At 45.9% G+C, this 21,054-nt stretch overlaps 1 protein-coding gene across 3 annotated transcripts in view; it reads left to right on the forward strand.

Annotated features, from left to right (window-relative positions):
• brsk2b (BR serine/threonine kinase 2b) overlaps nucleotides 1-21,054 on the forward strand; it is a 927,534-nt gene that overhangs the window by 617,385 nt on the left and 289,095 nt on the right. For 2 of the 3 annotated variants that reach the window (XM_070899634.1, XM_070899633.1), the window contains exons 10-13: nucleotides 15,629-15,726; nucleotides 17,291-17,441; nucleotides 19,680-19,740; nucleotides 20,162-20,771. In XM_070899634.1, the coding sequence (XP_070755735.1) occupies nucleotides 15,629-15,726; nucleotides 17,291-17,441; nucleotides 19,680-19,740; nucleotides 20,162-20,771 (920 nt within the window). Of the gene's footprint in view, nucleotides 1-15,628; nucleotides 15,727-17,290; nucleotides 17,442-18,145; nucleotides 18,212-19,679; nucleotides 19,741-20,161; nucleotides 20,772-21,054 lie in introns of all 3 variants that reach the window. The other variant, XM_070899635.1, reaches the window with a different exon arrangement.

Here is a 21,054-nt window from a genome sequence, read left to right on the forward strand (position 1 = left end):
CCAGCATAAACCCACACACACACACACACACACACACACACAACTATTCCTTAATCCCAGATCCGTGTGACCGAGAGAAGGTTGATAAATTGTAATTTTACCCGATGCAGCAGAGTAATCAATATCCAAGGTTAAAATTAAAAACCATTGGCCTGCATTGTTACTGCCATTTAATATACCTGTTGATTGCTCAAGACTCCCAGCAGAGCTGTGAAATATTCAATTTTCCAGTGGTTTCAACACCATCCCATCCCTCTGCCTTATGAATAGAGAATCACACATTTAAACAATAAAAGTGTTCTGTTCTTTAGGGGAAGCTCACTGGTGAACTAAAGAAATAATGCTTTTTAATATTAAACCTTCACATGTTTAGCTTAGAATTTTATTTCAAATAAATTCGATCCAATCAATCCATTCTGGAGACTGAAGAATCCAACAAGTCATGTTCAAGACAAACCTGCATTTATCACCTCACGCATGGGGCAATTACCAGCCAGAATGGTGGCCTGCAGTGTTCTTTATTGTGCCTATTTAATGGCACATTATTTCACTGTTTAAAATTTCACAATGTGTGCGCGTGACACTGCATTTTAAATAAATCCATTTCTGTTTTATCACTTAACATGAAATTTTAATCTTCTTCCTAAATATGGCAATTTGAAGAAAGAATAATAGTGATTTTAGCAATGGGTGCCCGGTCGCCAAGGGTTTTCATCTGCTCTCATCTTAGTCATTCATGAACTGTGTGTAGGGATTGTTGGGTACCTTTCTCAGAGCATAATTAAATTGCTACAGTTCAGTTGAGTAAAGAAATTTAGAGAAAATCAAGGTAATGTTTCATACATCAAAACAAAAAACATTGGGAATACTCAGCAGGTCAGCATCTGTGGAGTGAGAAATGGTGCTTCAGGTCAATGATCCTTCATCAGAACTGGAAAAGTTAGAGATTTAACAGTTTATAAGCAAGTACAGAGCCAGGGAGAAGTGGGGGTGGAGGGAGGGGGGATGGGGAGCAGGCGGGGTGCAGGAAAGAGCAAGACGGAAGGTCTGTGATAAAGTGGAGGACAGAAGTGATTAAATGACAAAATGGATCAGATCAAAGCTCTGCAGTCCTGCCACATCCAGTCATGAATGGTGGTGAACAATTAAACAACTAACGACAGGAGGAGGCTCCATGAATATCCCCAGCCTCAATGATGGTGGAGCCCAGCATACAAGTGCAAAAGACAAGTGTTTGCAACCATCTTCAGCCAGAAGTGCAAAGTGGATGATCCATATCGGCCTCTTCCTGAGGTTCCCACCATCACAGAAGCCAGTCTTCAGTCAATTTGATTCACTCCACGTGATATCAAGAAGCGGCTGAGTGCACTAGATACAGCAAAGGCTATGGGCCCTGACAACATCCCGGCTGTCGTGCTGAAGACTTGTGCTCCAGAACTAGCCGTGCCTCTAGCCAAGCTGTTCCAGAACAGTTACAACACTGGCATCTGCCCGACAATGTGGAAAACTGTCCAGGTATGTCCTGTTCACAAAAAGCAGGACAAATCCAATCCAGTCAATTACCGCCTCAGCAGCCTACTCTCTCTCAGTCATCAGAAAAGTGATGGAAGGTATCATTGACGGCACTATCAAGCGGCACTTACTCACCAATAACCTCCTCACCGATGCTTAGTTTGGGTTCCACAAGGACCACTCGGCTTCAGACCTCATTACAGCCTTGGTCCAAACATGGCCAAAAAAGCTGAATTCTTATTTTTTTGAGAGCTTGAGCACAGAGCTTGGAGACAGAGCTGTGAGAAGGACACAGAACCTGCAGAGAGACAAAGACAGATTAAGTGAGTGGGCAATAAGGTGGCAATTGGCGCACAATGTGGGGAAATGTGAGGTTATTCACTTTGGTCGTAAGAATGAAAAGATAGGAAAAAAAAAAGACTTGCATTTGTATAGCGCCTTTGTGGGAAACACGGCAGCCGATTTGCACACAGCAAGCTCCCACAAACAGCAATATGATAATGACAAGATAATCTGTTTTTATTACATTGATTTGAGGGATAAATATTGGCCAGGATACTGGGGATAACTCCCCTGCTCTTCTTCGAAATAGTGCCATGGGATCTTTTATGTCCACCTGAGAGAGCAGACGGGGCCTCGGTTTAACGTCTAATTCAAAAAACGGCACCTCTGACAGTGCAGCACTCCCTCAGCACTGCACTGGAGTGTCAGCCTAGATTAATGAGCTCAAGTCCCTGGAGTGGAACTTGAACCCACAACCTTCTGACTCAGAGGCGCATGTGCTACCCACTGAGCCACAGCTGACACACAAAAATAGAATATTTTTTAAATTATGAAAAACTATTAAATGTTGCTGTTGAGAGAGATTTAGTTGTCCTCTTACAAGAAACACTGAGAATTAGCATGCAGGTACAGCAAGCAATTTAAAAGGCAAATGGCATGTTGACCCTTATTGCTAGAGGGTTGGAGTACAAGAGTAAGGAAGTCTTGCTATAATTGTACAGGGCATTGGTGAGACCACACCTGGAGTACTGTGCACAGCTTTGGTCTCCTTATCTAAGGAAGGATATACTTGCCTTGGAGGCAGTGCAACGAAGGTTCACTTGGGATGAGAGGGTTGTCCTATGAGGAGAGATTGAGGAGATTGGACCTATATTCTCTGGATTTTAGAAGAATGAGGGGTGATCTTATTGACGCATACAATATTCTGAGGGGGATTGACAGGGTAGATGCTGAGAGATTGTGTTCACTGTCTGGAGAGTCTAGAACCAGAGGGAACAGTCTCAGGATAAGGGGCGACCTTTTAAGACTCAGATCAGGAATTTATTCATCCAAAGGGTTGGGAATCTTTGGAATTCTCTGCCCCAAAGGGCTGTGTTTACTGAGTCGTTGGGTATATTCAAGGCTGAGATAGATAGATTTTTGGACTCGAGAGGAATCAAGGGATATGGGGATCGGGTGGGGGAATGTGGAGTTGAGGCCGATGATCAGCCATGGTCTTATTGAATGGTGGAGCAGGCTCGGGGGGCGGTATGGCCTATTCCTGCTCCTAATTCTTACCTTATGTACAAACTGCAGTGATTCAAGAAGGCAGCTCACCATCACCTTCTCGAGGGCAATTAGGGATGGACAATAAATACTGGTCTTGCCAGCGACATCCACATCCCATGAACAAATTTAAAGAAAATAAATAATAGATGGTTCCAGAGCTGGTGTAAATGGCAACAGCAGAGCCATTACCTGTTTGTGCTGTCTGAGAAGAGGGAGCAGTGGTTATGATCTGAAGTAGTTGAATGCAATGTTGAGGCCGGATGGCTTAAAAGTGCCTAATTGAAAGATGAGAGCCGTGCCTCGAGCTTGCATTGAGCTTCTTTGAAACAATGTTGGAGGCCGAGTTCACAGTGGGATGGAGAATTAGAGTGGCAAGCGACTGGGAGCTCAGGGTCACACATCTGGACTTAATGGAGGTATTCAGCAAAACGGTCACCCAATCTGCATTTGCTCTCCCCATTGAAGAGGAGACCATATCGTGAGCAGCGAGTACGGTATACTAAGATGAAAGCAGTGCAAGTAAATCGTTCTTTCACATGGAAAGGAGTGTTTGGGACCCTGGATGGTGGGAAGGGAAGAGGTGAAAGAACAGGTGTTGCATCTCCTGTGCTTGCACGGGACGGTGCCGTGGAAGGGGACGTGGTGTTGAGGATGATTGAAGAGTGGACCAGAGTGTTGCGGAGGAAAGTGGCTTAAATTGTTTCAGCTCACGTAAACATCTGATGCAGGAGGTAAACAAGTATATAGCTTTGCAGAGGTAGAAGCAGAATCCATACTGGCCCAGAAATTCCTCTGGGGGTCTTCCCGCGGGCAATTGCCTCCTCGCTGGATATTTTTTACGAATTTACCTGGTGATCTAGGAGGCGCCCTGATTTCCGATGGGGAGGCCTTCTCCTCCTGCGCTGTGAAGCACGCTCCTGTGCAGAGGATCCCGACGCAGAAAATGCAATCACGTGTGACTGCTCAGCCAATCGGGTGAGTATTTCACAGGTTCCCATTAATAGCACTGAGACTCGGGTATCTACCAGTTCTCAGTGTTATTAATGGGAACAAAAGCAATCACACAAAATAATAAAAAATAAAAAACAGACCACACATATTTAAAATTAATTGAAATTAAAGTTATTATGTCTTATAAAAATAAAATATTTTCCTGATTTTTAAAAAAGTTTTTTTAATTATGGTTAAAAATAAACTTACCGTAGTGGGGAGGGTTTTTAACAATAAACTATGTGTTTATAATTTTATTTTACAATTGTTTTAGTGTGTTTTAAAACACTTGCGCCTGTAACAGTAGGCTAGGTGTCTGCTTTTTCAGGCGCAAGATTTTTGAGGACATTTGCTGGGCAAGATATGGGTAAATAGCCCAATCTTGCCCATACAAATGTCCTCGCTCCCGATCTGTCATCCTCACTCCCGATCTGGCTACGATCTGTTGAGCTCCAGCTTGACAGATCGGAAAAGCCGGTTTTCAGCGCATGCGCATTGCGTGCTGAAAATCGTTTTTTCCGATGCCTTTCCGGGTCTGTAGAAATTTTGTACAGACCCGGGACGTCAGAATTTCTGCCCCAATAACTTTTAAAGGTTAAGTGGATAAATATTTGAAAAAGAAATATTTAAAAGGGCAGAGGAATGAGTCTAAAGAAATAGCTGTATTAAAGTGTCAGCTCTGAAAAAATGGCTGATTGGCCTCCTCCTCAGGTGATTTTTTGCAGGCCATTATGATGACCCTACTAAGCATTAACTCTGCAGCTTTGGAACACCTCAAAACCAGAAATTAAGGAAATCATGTAACATTTCCCTCCCTCATCCTCAACACAATTATTACGTTTATATTGGTTTAGCACTGTGCTAGTTGTGTGAGTCTCATGCAGCCTTCAGCAACCTGCTGGACTCATTGAGGCCAAGTGGGTGGCCAGTTAACCCAAGAAGTTCATCACACATTGCAGTTGCAATATCTCACATGGCTTCGATGTCCCGGTCTGAAAAGTGAGATTCAGAAATTCTGGAGTCGACTTTAACCACCCCAGCCGCGTGGAAATCAGGCAGGGTGTTGGGGGTCGGGGGGATGCAGTTAAAATGGAGCAGGATATTTACCCACACCTTTGCCCAATCTGGCAGGGACCTCCTGAAAAATGCAGATCAGCTGCGCTGACATATCGTGGCCCAATCTGCTGTTTTAAGCTGAGGCCTGAGCAGGGCAGCAAGGTCAAATCTGCCAAGAAGAGGCCCAGCAAGGTACATTTTCAAAAATATCTTTTAGATTCCTTGTGAGTCAGTGGGAGCAGGAGTACATCTCTGGCGCCCATAAGGAAACCTTGGGCCTCCCCTGCCCATCCCCCCCCCCCCATATACCCCCTTCTGTCCCCCGTTCCCTAATGGGATTTCCCTCCTGGAGCACTTACTTTGTGCTGGGAACCATTCTCTTGGGTCCCCAGAAGCGGCCCCTCCCTGAGTTCAATTTTAACAGCCAGGCAGCCACTTCCTCATCGACTTCCCGTCATCTTGGTCAGGAAGTTGGTATGTTTGATGAGGCCCGGCCATTAAAGTTGGTCGAGTCACACTGCTGCTGCTCCCAGATGGGCTGGCCGCTTGCTTAGCCACGTTCTAGCCCAGGAGTTAAAATCAGCCTTCATGGTGACATCTTGCATGGCATCATCCCTTTGCAGTCTAAAATAAAAGGAAAGGACTTGCTTTTTTGTAGTGCCTTTCATGTCCTCAAAGCGCTGTTGCAGCCAATTCATGACTTTAAGTGTAGTCACTGCTGTAATGTGAGAAACACAGCAGCCAAATTGCTCACAGCAAGCTCCCACAAACAACAATGAGACAAATGACCAATTCATCTATTTCAGGTGTCGGTTGAGGGATAAATACTGGCCAGCCCACACTGCGATATGTGTGCCCGCTCGGTCTGTGCAGCAGAGCTGGTCTCCAGTTAGTCTTGGTTAATCCTTGCCACTGTCAAGCCCGTGTGGTGGCTGCTGTGCAACGGCCATCACACGTTGGAAAAAATCCACGTGCAGGCATCTTCCATCCTTCAATATGTAGTTCGGGACCTGGAATATTAGGTCCTTCATTGAAACACCTGTGAACACATCCCTTTTTGGCGTGGAAGCAAGTCAACCTCGCTTTGAGGGACTGCCTATGATGATGATGAAATACTGCCATGACACCGAAGGTAATTCCCCGAAAAGTGCTGTTCTTCGAAATAGTGCCTTGGGATCTTTTACATCTACCTTGGAGAGTGTGACCACCTCCAGGGATTCTGCACCCAGGCCCTCACAATAGGAGTCAGTGCTCACAGCCTTTGCAGCTTTGGAAGGAAGGTCAAATGGCTGCCATGCGGGATCTGAACTCAAACCTGTGCTCCTCCTTGGAGTGACAGATGTCTGCCTTGATAAGAATGGTGGAACACATCAGTAGGAGCTTTGAAGGCATTACCCACCTTCAGCAGTCTGCTCTGCCGCAAACCTTGATAAGAACATAAGAAATAGGAACAGGAGTAGGCCATACGGCCCCTCGAACCTGCGCCGTCATTCAATAAGATCATGACTGATCTGATCATGGACTCAGCTCCACTTCCACACCCGCTCGCCATAACCCCTTATCGCTCAAGAAACTGTCTATTTCTGTCTTAAATCTATTCAATGTCCCAGCTTCCACAGCTCTCTGAGGCAGCAAATTCCACAGATTTACAACCTTCTGAGAGAAGAAATTCCTCCTCATTGTTTTAAAAAGGTGGCCCCTTATTCTAAGATCATGCTCTCTAGTTCAAGTCTCCCTGATCAGTGGAAACATCCTCTCTGCATCCACCCTGTCAAGCCCCCTCATAATCTTATACGTCTCGATAAGATCACCTCTCATTCTTCTGAACTCCAATGAGTAGAGGCCAACCTACTCAACCTTTCCTCATAAGTCAATCCCCTCATCCCCGGAATCAACCTAGTGAACTTTCTCTGAACTGCCTCCAAAGCAAGTATATCCTTTCGTAAATATGGAAACAAAAACTGCCGCAGTATTCCAAGTGTGGCCTCACCAATACCTTGTATAGCTGTAGCAAGACTTCCCTGCTTTTATACTCCAATAAAGGCCGAGATACCATTGGTCTTCCTGATCACTTGCTGTACCTGCATACTATCCTTTTGTGTTTCATGCACAAGTACCCCCAGGTCCCAGCCTCAGCGACGCAGCAAGAGCAGAACATGTTATCCTATCTCGGGCTGTCAGCACATCTGCTCGCTCACCATCCCCTTAACCAATACCAAGCATAGCCGGTTGGACCAGACAGCCCCGGCAGCAGCCAAAGTGCTGCAGTGTGCAGCTGGCACTTGAGGATGGTGCTCCCAGAAGTCACCAGCCACAAACATCACAAGGACTCCCACATAAGAAAAAGCAGCCTTCCTCTACCTCTGCTGAAGTGGCTGTGGAAGCACCATATAGCAGCAGTAGTTAATAAACCTTCTTTTAAGCAAAGCTCCATGGGTTGACAACTGGGCGTGCTAAAAGAATCGAGTACAATATTGTGTTTGGGATTAAAATCAACACCTTGGTCACATTTGGAATTTTGGTCTATAGTTTCTTTTCATTATAGCTTCCAAGTCTGCACTGTCAGAAAGTCATTGAGATAGAGGTTGTGTGAATGGTTGCAATGTTCTTTAATGCAGAATCAAGGGAGCAGAGAAGGGTAGGGGCAAATAACACTGCTCTATCAACTGCTCCCTGATCTCTCTATCTTCAAATTGTTGTACTGCTCCTCCTTCTTGCCGTTCTCCCTTGCCTTCATACAATTCTTCCTCGTCTGATGATGTGTCTTACTGTTGCTGTGGCTCCTCCAAATTCAATCCTCTTTGCATTGTCAAGTGTGTAGAATGCTTCAAATTACTGATGTAGCTCAGTTGGAGTCCCTGGAGTGATGAAGGCATCTGAATCTTTGCTACCAAATGCCAATGATCTGCTCTGTGATGTTCCTGGTGGTCCCACGACTTCTGTTGCACCTGTGTTGCTCAGGCATAGTGAGGCTGCAGAGGGGTTTTATCAACCGGTGTATGAAGTGGGTATTCATTGTCTCCGAGCAGTCATTCTCTGACACTCCTGGAGGGATGGAAAAGTGAGGCGAGGGATTGGGTGTTGTAGAATGGCTGCATCGTGGCAGCTAAGAGCAATATTGACACACAATGTTATTATCCTTCTGTGATGATCACGCACCAGTTGAACATTGATGGAGTAGAAGCTCTCGATGTTGAGAAAAGCTGCTGGCTCATTTCCTAGTGCCAAATAGCTACATGTGTGCAGTCTATTATGCCCTGGACACAAGGGACGACCATGGATCTAGCCTGGAGGCAGTGCAAGTTGAACAGATTCCCATTCATTCTATAGTTTATTTCCACTCCAGCGGGGAGCTTGCTGAGGGTGAGATGAAGCATTGCAGCAAGAATGCTTCTCACCCAGGCCAACATTCCCAGCATTGAAGCACTGACCACGCTCGATCAGCTTCGTTGGGTGGGCCACATCGTCCGCATGCCCGACACGAGACTCCCAATGCAAGCGCTCTACTCGGAGCTTCGACACAGCAAGTGAGCCCCAGGTGGGCAGAGGAAACGCTTCAAGGACGCCCTCAAAGCCTCCTTGATAAAGTGCAACATCCCCACCGACACCTGGGAATCTCTGGACCAAGACCGCCCAAAGTGGAGGAAGAGCATCCGGGAGAGCACTGAGCACCTCAAGTCTCGTCGCCGACAGCATGCAAAAACCAAGCTCAGACAGCGGAAGGAGCATGCGTCAACCCAGGCTCCCCGACCACCCTTCCCTTCAACCACTTTCTGCCCCACCTGTGACAGAGACTGTAGGTCCCGCATTGGACTCTTCAGCCACCTGAGAACTCACTTTTGTAGTGGAAGCAAGTCTTCCTCAACTCCGATAATGATGATGGGACACAACGGAAACTGGCCGCTGCTGAAAATCCCAGAGCACGCTCATTTAGGTTGTTGGTGTTAAGTCCTGACTCTAATGTACTGACTTACACGAGACACATGCTGAAGTCAAGGTCACTCAGGACCTGCACCTTTAATTCCAGCTCTCCAGTGCTGCACTTGCCTGAGACCTTCCTTTATATACCTCAGTGGGACAGGTATGGCGTGTCTCCTGCAAGTGCACCCCTGGTGGTAAGGTATGCTTATTGTTACAGGTTATATCCAATTACAGTCATGTATAGCATGGTAAGATACAGTTATATATAGTAATGTGAGATACATGACATCACCCTCCCCAAGGTCTTATTACCTTTATAGATTCAGTCTCTCAGGTGGTCTGCGCTCTCACATGGAGCATCTTAGTTATGGTTCAGTTGTTTGCCTTGGTGCCTGTTTTTCGTTCGGTGTGATTGCTGGTATCTCGCCTGGGCTGTCTGTTGAGACTGCCCTTTCCTTAGGTTGTTCCACCTCTCTGTCCACCAGGTGTGGTGTGAGTTCCACATTGTAGTCCGCCTCTGGTTCTTCAGTGTTATCAGTGTTATCTACTTTTTACTTGGTCTACATGCCTCCGGCAGGTTTGGCCATTGTCCATTTGTACAACCAGTAGCCTGTTTCCCTCTTTGTCTGTTACTGTCCCTGCAAGCCATTTGGGACCCTGGCCATAGTTTAGCACAAACACTTTGTCCCCTATCTCATTCCACCTCCCTCTTGAATTTCGGTCATGGTACTCAGTTAGCTTTTGACGCTTAGCCTCAACAATTTCATGCATGTCTGGGAGGATTAAGGAGAGCCTGGTCTTTAAGGTTCATTTCATCAATAGTTGCGCGGGGGGAACCCCAGTCAACGAATGCGGACGAGATCTGTATACCAGCAGCAGTCGCGACAGGCGACTCTGCAGCGTGGGACCTTGGATTCTGAGCATGCCTTATTTAATGATCTGCACTGCTCGCTCCGCCTGGCCATTGGAGGCCGGCTTGAAAGGTGCCGTCTTAACGTGATTTATACCGTGGTCAACTATAAAATCGTGAAATTCTGCGCTGGTGAAGCATGGACCATTATCACTGACCAATATGTCAGGAATGCCTTGCGTTGCAAACATGGTCCTAAGGCTCTCTATAGTGGTGTGGAGGTGGTGCTCGCGTTTAAAATAGTGCACTCGATCCATTTTGAAAATGCATCAACGATTACGAGGAACATTTGCCCATGAATGGGCCCGCATAGTCTACATGCACCCGCGACTATGGTTTGATGGGCCAGGGGCTTAGAATGGCCTCCCTGGGGGCATTACTGAGTTGGGCACAAATGGTGCACCGACGGACGCAGAACTCCAAGTCCGCATCAATGCCAGGCCACCAGACATGAGATCTGGCTATGGCCTTCATAACGACGATCCCCGGGTGCTCGCGATGGAGCTCCCGGACAAACGCCTCTATGCCTTGAAAGGGCATAACTACTCGGCTGCCCCACATCATGCAATCTGCCTGTAGTGAGAGTTCATGCATGCACCTATGGAAGGGTTTAACCTCCTCGGGGCAGGCATCGCGAGCCTCTGCCCAGTCACCGGTTAAAACGCATCTTTTAACTAGAGATAACGTGGGGTCGCTGGTCGTCCAGGCTCTGATTTAGCGAGCCGTCATGGGCGAACCTGTGGATTCAAAGGCATTGATTGCCATGACCATCTCACAGTCCTGTTCGTCGGACCCTTCTGTGGTCGCCAAGGGTAGCCCGCTAAGCACGTCGGCACAGTTGTCTGTGCCTGGTCTGTGCCTTATCGTGTAGTCGTAAGCCGCCAGCATGAGTGCCCACCGCTGAATGCGCGCCGAGGCATTGCCGTTGATTGCCTTGCACTCGGATAGTAGGGACGTGAGGGGTTTGTGGTCGGTTTCTAACGCAAACTTGGCCCCGAAAAGGCATTGGTGCATCTTTTTGACACTGTACACGCATGCGAGCGCCTCCTTCTCAACCATACCATACCAGCGCTCCGCCCACGAAAGTGACCTGGAGGCATAAGCAACGGGCTGCAATTTACCCACATCATTGACGTGCTGTAAAATGCACCCGACCCCGTACGCTGACACATCACACGTAAGGACTAACTTTTTACCTGGGTCAAAAAAGGCTAAATCACTCTTGAAACATAGAAGGTTGCGTGCCTTATTGAAGGCGTCCCCCAAAACCAATCGCACCCCTTTCTGAGTAGCACGTGGAGAGGCACCATCAGCGTGCACAAGTTCTGGATAAAGTTCCCAAAGTAATTGAGTAGTCCAAGAAAGGCGCGCAGTTCCGAGTCAATCTGGGGCCTGGGTGCCAGGCGAATCGCTTCGGTTTTGGATTCGGTTGGGCGGATTCCATCAGCGGCAATCCATCTGCCCAAAAATTCAACCTCAGGCGCGAGAAACAGACACTTGGATTTCTTAACTCTTAGGCCTACCCGATCCAATCGACTTAGTACTTCCTCAAGATTGCGGAGATGAGAGTCGGTGTCCTGCCCGTGATGAGTATGTCATCTTGAAACACAACCGTCCCCGGGATAGATTTGAGCAGACTCTCCATGCTGCGCTGGAATATAGCAGCTGCCGACCTGTTGCCGAATGGGCATCGATTGTACACAAAAAGGCCTCGATGTGTGTTGATGGTGGTGAGTAGCTTAGACTCTTCGGTCAGTTCTTGCATCATATACGCAGATGTGAGGTCAAGTTTCGAGAAAAGTTTACCTCCAGCCAATGTGGCAAATAGGTCCTCCGCTCTGGGCAGCGGGTATTGGTCCTGTAGGGAGACTCTGTTTATGGTAGACTTGTAATCCCCACAGATTCGTACGGATCCATCAGGCTTCATGATGGGGACGATGAGGCTTGCCCAGTCGCTGAATTCCACGGGAGAAATTATACCTTCCCGCAGAAGCCGATCCAGTTCGTTTTCAATCTTTTCCCTCATCACATAAGGCACAGCTCTAGCCTTGTGATGGACCGGTCTGGCATTCTGTGTGATGTAGATTCTAACTTTAGCCCCTTTGAAGGTGCCCACACCTGGCTGAAAGAGATGTTCAAAACGGCTTCGAACTGTTGAGCAGGAGGTCTGTTCCTCTGACAACATGGCATGAACATCATCCCATTTCCAATTAAGTTCTGCCAGCCAGCTTCTCCCCAACAGGGCTGGGAGATCCCCGGGGACAATCCACAGGGAAAGTCGGTGCACATCCCTTTGTGTGTGACTGAGAGCATGGCGCTGCCAAGACTGGGATGATTTCTTTAGTGTAGGTTTTTAGTTTGGTGTCGATCTTTGTGAGTTTTGGTTTGTTGCTTTTGTGCGGCCACAGCTGTTCAAATTGTTGAACGCTCATGAGGGATTGACTGGCCCCCATTTCCAGTTCCATGTTGACGGGTATCCTGTTGAGTAGAACTCTCATCATAAGAACATATGAATTAGGAACAGGAGTAGGCCATCTAGCCCCTCGAGCTGCTCCGTCATTCAACAAGATCATGGATGATCTGGCCGTGGATTCAGCTCCACTTACCCGCCCGCTACCCGTAACCCTTAATTCCCTGATTGGTTAAAAATCTATCTATCTGTGATTTGAATACATTCAATGAGCTAGCCTCAACTACTTCCTTGGGCAGAGAATTCCACAGATTCACAACCCCCTGGGAGAAGAAATTCCTTCTCAACTTGGTTTTAAATTGGCTCCCCAGTATTTTGAGGATATGCCACCTAGTTCTTGCCTCCCCGACCAGTGGAAACAACCTCTCTGCCTCTATCTTGTCTATCCCTTTCATTATTTTAAATGTTTCTATAAGATCACCCCTCATTCTTCTGAACTCCAACGAATAAAGACCCAGTCTACTCAATCTATCATCATAAGGTAACCCTCTCATCTCCGGAACCAGCCTAGTGAATTGTCTCTGTACCCCCTCCAAAGCTAGTATATCCTTTCTGAAGTAAGGTGACCAAAACTGCATGCAGTACTCCAGGTGCGGCCTCACTAATACTCTAATATCATAATTGGAGGCGTCTTGGTGTAAGAACAGTGGACATTGATCGTGTTAACCCGCTGTACCTCGGCGTCCCATGCACTGTTCCAACTGTCTTCTGGTCTGCTTTCCGACCCTTCCAATTCGTATATATATACCTCGGCGTCCCGTGCACTGTTCCAACTGTCTTCTGGTCTGCTTTCCGACCCTTCCAATTCGTATACCAGCCGAGCTGCTGTTTTTCTGCACATGCGAGCCAGATGCCCTGTGTAATTGCAGTTTCTGCAAATGGCATGCTGAAATCGACACACCCTGGTTGAGTGCCTTCCCCCACATCTCCAACACAGACCGTTTCCATTGTTTCCGAAGGATGAGCTGCATCTGGCTGATCTCCCTTGAGCTTCTCTCAATCTGTTGTTGATTGCTCGCATTGTGGGTTGATGAGGTGTGATCGACCGTTCACGTTGCCCTTGATTTTGATGGCTTCTGGCGCCACTGTCTGCTGTTGAAGGCCTGCTTTCCTGCCTTTGTCTGTGTGTGGGGGTAGTGGTTTGTTTCACAATGTGAACCCCTTGTTCCGATGCCTCGTTGGTTGTCATACCCGAAGTATAGATCAGCCTCGTTTCTTCTTCGCCTTCCAAGAACATCTGTGCGACCAGTGCTGCTGCCTCTAGAGTCAAGTTCTTCGTCTCTATAAGCTTTCGGAATATGCCTGTGTGGCCTATTCCTTCAATAAAAATGTCTCTCAGTACTTCTCTCCTTAGTTCATCGGGGAACTCACATGAACTAGCCAGGCTCCGAAGTTTCGCCACGAAGTCGGGTATGCTTTGGCCCACACAGCGTCTGTAGTTGTCGAACCTGTGTCTGGCCATGTGTAGGCTGCTCGCTGGCTTCAGGTGGTCTCTCACCAGTGTGCTCAACTCCTCAAACGACTTGCTTGCTGGTTTCTCGGGTGCCAGCAGGTCTTTCATTAAAGCGTATGTTTTCGAGCCACAGCTGGTCAAGAGATGGGCTCTTCTCTTGTCTGCCTTATCGTCGCGCAGCCAGTCTTTGGTCACAAAGCTTTGCTGGAGCCTTTCTATAAAGTCATCCCAATTTTCTCCAGCATTGTATTTCTCATCTGAGCTGTTGGTAGCCATTCTGTGGAGTCTGTGATCCCGTAACTCCATGTACTCTAATGTACTGACTTACACAAGACACATGCTGAAGTCAAGGTCACTCAGGACCTGCACCTTTAATTCTAGCTCTCCAGTGCTGCACTTGCCTGAGACCTCCCTTTGTATATCTCAGTGGGACAGGTATGGAGTGTCTCCTGCAAGTACACCCCTGATGGTAAGGTATGCTTATTGTTACAGGTCATATCCAGTTACAGTAATGTATAGCATGGTAAGATACAGTTATATACAGTAATGTGAAATACATAACAGTTGGCATCCTTTGGGAAGATCACACACTAGTTTGATCTGGCAAGGAGCACATTAGTGACCTGCTTGATACAGCTGTAGACTGGGCGATGTAGGAGATGTCCCCTGTAGCAGCCTGTGGCGAAAATGTTTTGACTGTTATAGCGATTGGCAAAGCATGGCTCCCTGGCTCCAGCAGGCAGCTGGTCCTGCTGCAACAGGCTGCATAGGTCAGCGGCAACCTGTCTGGTGAAACGCAGCCTCCTCGAGAACTGCTCAGAAATATCCAAGCAACTCGGCCTATCGACTCTGTGGGCCGGTTAAGGCCTTCTAGGAGCAGCGCCCCTCACCTGCTGTCTTCGAACAGGCCCAACTGCTACTTGTCCTTGTGGTTGAGGCTGCTGCTACTCTTCCTCCAATTGTTAATCCACGGGAGGGAAGAAAAAACACCCATGATAAGCAGTGAGTGCTTAATAAGGTAAAAGGGGAATAAAATCACAAAAAAGCAAACTGGAATCACAGAACTGCCTTGGAAGTGCACTACTCACCATGGTACTCATATCCTAAGTGCCCGAAGGCAACTCCTGCGCCAGGCCGCTCACTGACTTTTACATGGAAGAAACGGTGCATGCGCGAAAACTTGAATGGGCCGCGCAGCCAATTAAAGGGACCATGCACGAAAAAAAATGAAAGGCAACGTTGCCTGCAAGCGAATGACCCTCTAAATGAAGCTTCCAGTCATAATCAGCCAGGTTGTGAATCCAATTGCACTAGATTTTGCTCAGTGGGTTTACCGCTGGGCGGGACTTGTGATCCGCCCAATTAAAATCGCTTTTGGGTACTAATGACCCCATTTTGAATTTATTCCCGAGGCGCCTGCCTGTTTCTGGTGGATGCGTTTGCCACCTGAGTCAGCACTGGAGCTGAAATGGAACTTGGCGGGCTTCTGAAGGGTACGGGATGATTTTTGCTATTTTAACCGCTCACCCGTCCCATTCCCGTCCCGGGCAGCTTGTGTTAAAATCGGGGCTTCTGCTCAGTGGATGTAATTTATCGTCTGCATCAATAAGCCAGCATCTTTATAATGCATAAGTGTTAGTAATAGACAAAGTAGAGCTGGATGCAGGTATATTGTAATATAATATTAGAGCTGGATGTAGGTATATTGTATATGATGTTGTCAAATGACCGAAGCACACTGATTTGACGTTTTCCTGATCTGCAGAGAAAATCAAGAAAAAATGATCTATTTTCTTCTTCTTGATCGGAAAGAGCGGTATCCAAGCCACGAAGATGAAGACTTGCCCCCTCGAAATGATATAGGTGAGCACATTGAGTAACTGTGAGTTTTACAAGTATAATCAGCAGAAGTATCGCGTTTAGGTTATTGATACTTCCCTTTGTCCTAAATATGTAATGATCCCAGCCTTTGAGTTCCAAAGTAACCAAACAATTCCCATTCTCTGCTACAATATAGCATTTGAGATCCAGGAATGAAATACATGAAATGGGTGGATGGGGAAATGCACTGGCCAGTTAGGGCGGTGCTGATCCATCTAGACCTAGAAGTTCTCCCGTTCGATCCTGGGTTTATGCTGAATTTGTTAATCATATTCAGAACCATGTAAAGCTACATTCCCTTTGGATAGGGTGAGTAAAAATTGTGGTGTATGTAGCACACAAATCACTGACTCCACACGGTCTGGTGTAAGTCTAACTGCTGTGACCTTCGTCCTTTATTGTTCAGCTCCAGAGTGCCTCCCAGGTGTGGTGATCACCCTTATATAGTCCTTCTTACAGGTACTACCAGGGTTTCCCACCGCAGCGCCCTCTGTGGTGTGGCATAGTACTTACATTACATTTAAGGTACTGGGACGATACACACATCATTCAGGTCATTTGCTGTGAAGTAGTACTCGAGCCTTTCCGTAAAGGCCTCCCAATCATTGCCCATGGTAAAATCCTTTAGCGAGCCCAGAGTAGCCATGGTTGCGTGGAGTTCATTCGCTTCCTCGTCGCCAATGTGGTGTATGTAGCACACAAATCACTGACTCCACACGGTCTGGTGTAAGTCTAACTGCTGTGACCTTCGTCCTTTATTGTTCAGCTCCAGAGTGCCTCCCAGGTGTGGTGGTCACCCTTATATAGTCCTTCTTACAGGTACTACCAGGGTTTCCCACCGCAGCGCCCTCTGTGGTGTGGCATAGTACTTACATTACATTTAAGGTACTGGGACGATACACACATCATTACATAACAAAAATCATGCAGGTTTCCAGCTCCTGTTTGCCATCTTGTAGCCTTTTCTGAAATCTGTGCGTGTGTGTGTGTGTGGATCATGAAGTGAGGACAAGATTGGGCTTGGCTGTGATGTCCTCAAGTTGAACAGCTTGACGACGTTCACTGTAACCTTGAGGGCTGCTGACCAAGGGCTGTGTGGCTCTTTGTCGGCCGGCGTGGAAATTTAAAAAATATATATATCCCTAGATCAGTTTATTTTAAAAATTCTCCACACAGAAATGATAATCGATCCACTGGCAAATTCTACCTGGAGACATTAACATTTTCAGAAATCGAATCAGTTCTATGTAAAAGATCTTTCTGTTGAAGGTTGTCTGGATTTCCGCATTTAACTGCCCATGTGCGGATGCCAGAAGTCACAGATTTACCCAGTGATATTGGTGAGCGCTGATAACCTCACCAATATTATCACAGCAAAATCCAGGCCAATGTTGGAAAAATTTAGTGCATCAATGTTATTTACTGTTCAGAATATTAGTCAGCTTTGATGTTCTGAATGTTTTAGCAAGGTAGTCTAACATGCACAGAATCATTATAATTATGACGTTTTTTAATATGCAATTTTTAATTGTCATGGATCTTGAAGATCCACCTAGAAAAAGAGTAGACTCACCAATGTTAAATCGACATGGCAAGCGGCGACCTGAAAGGAAATCGATGGAGGTACTGAGTGTGACTGACGGAGGCTCTCCAGTTCCAGCTCGGCGCGCCATTGAAATGGCACAGCACGGCCAGAGGTACAGCGTTGCATTGTGGTATCAAATCATGAAATGCTATTTCACAAACTAACAGAGGGAATGATCTGAGGTGTCCTTTATGTTTACGTCGTTAATGATGTGCTGATTATTCTGTTAACTCCTCCAAGAACCAAGAGCTTCCATGGCGAATTATAGAGCACAGACCTAGTGCTGCCCCTGAACCTATAGTCTTGTACTTCGAGACACTGTATGTGAGAGTGTGACAGACCCAAATGCTGGTTGTACAGTACAGGGAGTCTGGGGCTTGAGCATGCCCAAACATGATCAGACTGAACATTACATGGCAAAGAATCAGGGGTGTCAAGGGAAGACGTACAATTTTGAATCACAATCGAGTTGGATGTTCATGCTGCACTTTCAAATCCTAATTTTTTTTGCCAAATATACATATTTTAAACTGTTTGCAATCTTAATCTTAACTCAGTGTTCACCTTATTTTTACTTTATATCTGAAATAGTGGGCGCAGCTGCCAACAGTTAAAACTTGTCTCATTAACCTGAATGGGCTGAGGACATATACTGATGTGCTCAAGATATTTGTTTCTATGTCAATAGCTCTCAGTAAAAAAGAAAAGCTTTCTTTTTTGAACTATATTTATATATCAAGTTTTAAAGTAGCCCCTGTTTAAATTCTTTACCAATGTAATTATGTTTTTTTTTTTGTTTTACTGTCCCTACTGTAGTAAAAGTATGTTCAGTAAAAGCTTGGATATCACAGATGCCAATCCCAGAATCAACAAAGAAGAAAGGTAGTAAAAGCGTTTCACATGATTTCTCCCTCACTGTGGGTAGCTGCATTAGATGCCCTTAAGTGCACATGGTTGTTGGAATAGCTAAGATATCTTCTCTTCTTCCTCTCTCCCCACTCCCTGGAGATTTCCGTCCCATATCTGAATGGCAAGAGTTTCTGTTGCACACCATGTCCACAGTGTTGATTAACCTCTGGCTTGGGTAGTTTGCACTTTCCCCACTTTTTACTTCCCCCAATTTATTTTCTTTTGATTTGTTAAAAGCCTGAGCATTTCTAATGCACATCTTTGGGAAGTCATTACCGGTTGTTTCGATGCCCTGATCTATGCTGTTTTCCTCCCCTTAAGTCTATGCATGGCATTCTGGTGGTTTATTTAAAGGTGTTCCCTTGGATAATATGACGGGTGTTAAAATGCTTGGTATATCTGCATGTGTAAGTTTCCTAATGTTTTTTCTTCCTCCTCGTGGGATGGCGCTGGTTGTAATTAATCTTTATTTTACGCTGATTAAATTATTCAGGAGCAAATTTGTATGCTAATTTTACAACAGAGCAAAGTTTTTTTTGCATTTGGTGTCTATACTAGGAGGTGCTGTTTTGGAGTGTACAAAAATAAAATTGTTGCTTGACAGCTTTAATATGTATAATTGAGAAGTGAGACTTGATATATATTTAATCTTTTTTGCTAAATGTGCTAAAATTTTACAGTTCTATCACATTACACGATATGCCACTTGTCTTAAAAATGTGTAGCATGTGGAGCACATGATGGTACAAGAATAATGTGTAGAAAAAGTAATTTAAGCTAATGTGATGAGCGCCCCAGATGGTTCAGTTGGTAAGTGCACTGCTCGGTAAGCCTGAGCCATATGGAACACAAAGGACCAACATTTGATTACCGGTCTATGCTGAGTTAGTTGCTCTGACCTGGAGCACTGGTAGGGGTGCTATAATTGTATATTTGAACTCAATACCACTGCCGAGGGGGGAAATCAGTTCAGGTCTCCCCTGCTGATTACTGTCAAGTGACCCTGTTAGAAAGGTCTGAATGTGTGGACATCAAGTGAGCACGTGATGGGTTTCAGTTGTGGGACATCCATCTTCTCCCCTTCCCACACACACCTATACGCCGTATGCAGTTAAGTAGCCACCCTCCCATCATTCATTGTCGAGGACAATTGGGATAGGCACTGGAGGGCCTGGCGATCTGTACCCCAGCAAGAGACAGCTGTTTCAGGAAAGAAGGGGAGCAAATTGGAGGGACAAGAAAAAAAGTGGTATTCTAATTTGGTAAATGCCTTATTCTGTCTCTTAAAAATGCTACAATATTGTGACGCATGGGAGCCTGGAGGAGACATAGGATCAAGTGCATCTTATTTGAGAGGGTGATGAATTCTGAACATTGCCTTTTTCAAAAACAACGTTTTTAAAAACACTGAGTTGATTCTGGTGTGCTTCTTTGTGTGCAGATCGAGATCAATAAGTGGAGCATCTTCTGGCCTCTCCACCAGCCCTCTGAGCAGTCCAAGGGTAAGTGATACTGACCAACCCCCCACATTATGCATTTCATTAATTACTGCTTTTTGCATTTGACTTTTACCTCTAAATGTAATACCTGTAACTGCAAGGATTGGTTGAACCCTTTAGCTATGTTACATTATTGCCACTTTGGCTATGTGTTTGCCTTTTATCGGTTCATCAAATACATTCATTACAATGTGCTGCTTCTCTTCCTATTAATTTGCTGGCATAAACCTTATGATTTTGAAAGCTGATGTATTTGATGGTACTTTATGCTCACTTTTTTGTTATGACATGTTGCTTACCACCTAACAGCATGTATTTTTGTTTTCTGCACTCCCATCTTCCTGATTTATGTCTGTGTTCCATGCTCTGTCTTGTCTGTTTTTTCTCCTTTGCCTGTCCGTGCATGACCTCGTCTGTCGTGTAGCCTATTAGAAAGTTTTTTGTTCCTCCCCAGAGTTCTGAGCGTACCCCCTTTCCCAAAACACATGCTTCCATAGTTTCTCGTAGTAATAGAAACACAACAAAGCCCAGTAATGTGCTTCAACCAAAGATAGGATTTCAATCCAACCCAAAAACACAGACTCTTCCTGCAAAAAGTAAGTTTGCATATAAACCTTTGCAAACCGCTAAATCTAACCCTCTTCCTGTTGTAATATCAGAAACAGCTCCTCCCCAGAATACTCCTGTTGAAAGTGTTCCGAGTCAGCAACCTGCAGTCACATCACCGACCCAATTATCTGTCCCTTCAGTTCAGATTACCCCCCTTTCTCTTGTCAGATTGATCCCTGGTACTGATCCAAGCACCAAATCTATCCCCATAATACAGGTGACCCCTCACCCTTCCCCAAGGGGAAGTCCCCTCCCCACCCCAAAGGGCACACCAGTCCATACTCCCAGGGAGAGTCCGGCGAGTACTCCGAATCCAACGCCGCCATCCAGCCCCAGCATTGGAGGGATGCCTTGGAGAACGCGGCTGAATTCGATCAAAAACAGTTTCCTTGGATCTCCCAGGTTTCACCGCAGGAAATTACAAGGTAGGTTCTTTTCAATACTTGACTTTTGAGTTAGTTCAATGAAACGCTCTGATCATATTTTCTTTTATGCCAGATATAACTGGGGTTGTTTTGAACTTTTCCACTATGAGATAGCTTTGTTTTTTGAATCATTGCTGGCATTGAGAATTCAGGTCCTGTCAAGTTTCAGTTTCAGATCCCTTAAGATTTGTGGATAGTGGAAAAATGAAGCTTGTGATTGGAGGGAACATGCTTGCATCCTTCCCTTATATGAGCCTCCACACTTGCTGCCTAAACTGTCAAG

This window comes from Pristiophorus japonicus, chromosome 14 (assembly GCF_044704955.1).
Source record: "Pristiophorus japonicus isolate sPriJap1 chromosome 14, sPriJap1.hap1, whole genome shotgun sequence".
Taxonomy (NCBI): domain Eukaryota; kingdom Metazoa; phylum Chordata; class Chondrichthyes; family Pristiophoridae; genus Pristiophorus; species Pristiophorus japonicus.